Genomic DNA, 4,073 nt, shown 5'->3' on the forward strand with positions numbered 1-4,073 from the left:
AGGTAAAAGTAAAGAACACAGGTCTGGAAGTGGCAGAGGATTAAGAGTGACACTCTTCACCCTTCTACCCAATATTAGAAAAGAAAAATGGAGTCTGTATTTGAGAGAGCCAAGGGGGATCAGAGTTTCAGGGAACAGTCAGTTTGAAGTTCAAGCAGGAAAAAGAAAAACACATTCACAAAAGACATTCAGAATATAGAGAATTCTGCTGATAATGGAGCACAAGTCTCAGGGGGAGAGTGTCGTATCAGAAGAGGTCAGTATTCTGGTGAGACATGTGGGCCAGGTGAGGATAAATGCCCAGGTGATGGATGTCCTGTGAAGCATGGATTTCCTGTAGGGCCGCAGATGAACAGGGAGGGGTGACACGAAGGATGTGCTTGGGTCTGCCTCTTCAGGGAAAGCGGTTAATTAGAGTTAATGAAAGTCTCTTTCTCGACAGTGGGTTCTTCCATGTCATCACTCTCCTTGGGGGCAGCACCTTCGTTCTGTACTTATCACCCTGGTCTTTACTTCTCCACTCTCAACACATAGAAACCACAGGGTTAGAAACTTAATTTTGCAAAAACTACAATTATAAATAATTTTGGAAACAATAGTGATCTTTGAGAAAATAATGTCACTGAAGTGTATTTTTAAAACAGCTAAATTGGTAAGTTTTATATTTTATACATATTTTGCTATAATAAAAAAAAGACTGCAGGGAAGCTGAAGATATTTTGCATATTACAAACAGATTTTACTCTTGAAAAACAAATGAGAGCCGACATACTGGTGTGAGCAAATGTTGTGTCATCAGAATATTATGTCAAACTCTAAAGCAGAAATAGCATTGAAAGTTCGAAAAAATGACATCACTTGAGAAAGAGTTAAAGAAACCATTAGTCATTATACAAGTGGAAATAAGGCTGTTGTACAAATAAATGGGGTCTTGACATGTAGAAAGAACAGACATTCTCCATTCTGTTCCACAGGTGAAACAGACCTAATAAGTGGAATTCATCTTTCTTCATTCCATGCCAAGTCTGCTGAATGAACCTGCAGGTCATTTCTTTATGTAATGATATACTAATAAAAAATGGGTAGATGAAGTCTATAGACCACTGGATGCCTGAAAGAAGATGACCTAAGAAGAGACCCTCCCATGGATCACTGACATGTGAATTATCTGGCTTTGGCCTATTAAGGAAATTAGGGCATGTTAGTCTCCTTTAGTTTAATTGTGGGAGTCCTGTGTAACCTCACTGATCTCCTTTTGGGTTTTGATGCAGGATAACAAGAAATTCTTATAATCTTTACTCTTTATTTCTGAAATTTTCTAAAACCTTTCGGAGAGCAGCCATAACTTCCTTATTCCTCAAGCTGTAGATCAAGGGGTTCAACATAGGTGCCACCAGAGCATAGAATAGAGCAACCATCTTCTCTTTGTCCTCTGAAGAGGCCGACCGTGGCCCCAGGTAGGTGAAGATGGTTGCCCCAAAGCACATACACACCACAGTGAGGTGGGAGGCACATGTCCCAAAGGCTTTGCTACGTCCCTGAGCAGAACGAATATTCAGAACGGCAGCAATTATACGAATATAGGAGAACAGAACCAGGAAACAGGGAAGCATGATCACTAGAAATCCCGAGATGGCCACCAAGACCTTGTTGAAGGAGATGTCCACACAGGCTAGACGTAGCACTGCTAGGATCTCACAGGCAAAGTGATTAATAACATTGTGACACAGGGGAAGTCGGAAGGTAATGAACGTTTCCATCAGTGAATTGGTGAAACCAGCCCCCAAGCAGCCAGCAGCCAGCCCCAGACACAGCCGCCCATGCATGATGACTGTGTAGCGTAGTGGGTGGCACACCGCCACATAGCGGTCATAGGCCATGGCTCCCAGCAGGAAGAACTCAGACCCACCCAGTGCCAAGGAGATGTAGAGCTGGAGCACACAGCTGTAGAATGGGATCGATTTCCGGGCTGAGAGGAGGTGGGCCAGCATTTGAGGGACAAAGCTGATTGAATAAGAAAGGTCCACAAAGGATAAAACACTAAGGAAGAAGTACATGGGGTTATGAAGCCTGTTGTCCAGTCCGATCAGAAGAAGAATGAGAACATTTGCCACAAGAGTCACCAAGTACATGGTCAGGACCAGGACAAAGAGGAAGACTTCTGTCTTCCAGTCACTGGACAACCCCAGCAGAATGAACTCACTCACCCATGTCTGGGTTTTATTTTCCTGGCCCATGAGTTTCTGAGGACCAAAGTCTCAAGATGTTGAAAAAACAAATCATGAAACCTCAGGATTGGAAAGTGGCTTTTAGATCATATGGAGATCCTCCCCATCTGAACTTAAAGTTCTTCTAGAACATCTCAGCCAAATCATCATCCACACTCTGCTTGAACACGTCCACATGAGGAGGACAATGGGACCCAGTTGTGCAGCTAGAAATCAAGGAGAAAAGAAGTTACATTCTTGGAATTCAATTTATTGGAACGTAATTTCATCTCCCAAACATCTGCTCATAAATAGGGGACGGAAATTAATGAAGTCTTTAGACTTAAAATCCTATTCTAGTAGTAGCTATTATAGAGAGTTCATGTCATTTTGGTGAGAATTTTTATGGTTCATATGAAAGATATTTTTCTGAATTGACTTCTTTCTTGTAAATAACTAGGTCACAATCAAGACTGATATTTTTCCAGAATGTTCAAAATTCACAGGTCATTCAACCTCCTGGGTAAAAACCAATAGCATAGTCTAAATTTTTTAGTGTCCCTTTGCTTGTAATGTCTGTTGCACCATACCTTCTCATACATTAGCTTCTTTTCATGTTGCCGTATTTTACCTTGAGAATTAAAAAAAATATTGTCAAGGAGCCAAGATGGCAGAGAGGATGGGAGCTCTGTAATTTTATCTGCTCCATCTATCGAACTGAGAAGGACATTACTCTCATCTGCAAGAGTGGAAGGAGAAAGTACAGACTCCAGAAACAGACAACCTCAAAGATGCCTGAGTAAGGCTACTACAAGAAACAAGCCAAAGTGTGCCTGATGGTGAGACCCAAATATCACTGAGTAGGGAAATAAAATATTCAAAGGCACAACAAGAAAGACTGAGAGACACCATTAAAAGAGTATTTCCTGAAATGAAAGGCCCTCGACAGTCAATAAGCCTTCTTTAGCAGAGCAACGTTAACAGGTGCACAGTGCACAATGAGCTTTTAAAAACTGACAAGGGACAGAAAACTAGCCAAAATGATGAAACAAAGGAACTCTCCCCTGACGAACTTCCAGGAAGAAGTCACAGCCATAGAATTGCTCAGTACAGACCTAAACCATATCACTGAACAAGAATTTCAAAAACATGTCAAAAAAGTAATCGCTGGGCATGAAAAAAGCATCAAAGAAGCAATTGAGACAATGACTAGGAACTTTGAAAATAGGTGTGATGAGTTAAAAAAGGCTATAAATGAGATGCATAATAAAATGGAGGCAGCCACCATAAGGATTGAAGAGGCAGAGAGAATAATAGGTGAATTAGAAGATATAGATACAGCAAAAGAGGAAGCTGAAAAAAAGAGAAATTGATCCAGGATCAGGAAAGGAGAATTTGAGACCTGAGTGATACAATCAAATGGAGCAACACTCATATCATAGGAATTCTGGAAGAGGAAGACAGAGAAATGTCCTAAAGGGATCCTAGACCAAATTATAACAGAATTTCCCAAATCTGGGGAAAGAAAAGGACATTCAAATTCAAGAGTCACAAAGAACCTTCTTAAGACATACCTTGAAACGACCTCCAGCATGACATATTATAGTGAAACTGGCAAAATATAAAGATAAAGAGAGAATTCTGAAAGCAGCTAGGGAGAAAAGGACCCTCACATACAAAGGGAAACCTATCAGAGTGGTTACAGATCTGTCCATGGAAACTTGGCAGGCCAGGAAGGAATGGCAGGAAATCTTCAATGTAATGAACAGAAAAAACATGCAGCCAAGAATCCTTTATCCAGCAAGCCTGTCATTCAAAAGAGATGGAGAAATAAAGGTTTTCCCAAATAAACAAAAATTGAGAGAA

The 4,073-nt window shown here is 40.8% G+C and overlaps 1 protein-coding gene across 1 annotated transcript; it reads right to left on the reverse strand.

Annotated features, from left to right (window-relative positions):
* Window positions 1-1,295: 1,295 nt before the first annotated feature.
* Window positions 1,296-2,237, reverse strand: LOC115304440 (olfactory receptor-like protein OLF3). The gene has a single exon (XM_029954611.1). It carries the CDS (start codon window positions 2,235-2,237, stop codon window positions 1,296-1,298), a length of 942 nt encoding a protein of 313 aa, XP_029810471.1.
* Window positions 2,238-4,073: the final 1,836 nt, after the last annotated feature.

Source organism: Suricata suricatta, chromosome 2 (assembly GCF_006229205.1).
Source record: "Suricata suricatta isolate VVHF042 chromosome 2, meerkat_22Aug2017_6uvM2_HiC, whole genome shotgun sequence".
Classification (NCBI taxonomy): Eukaryota; Metazoa; Chordata; class Mammalia; order Carnivora; family Herpestidae; genus Suricata; species Suricata suricatta.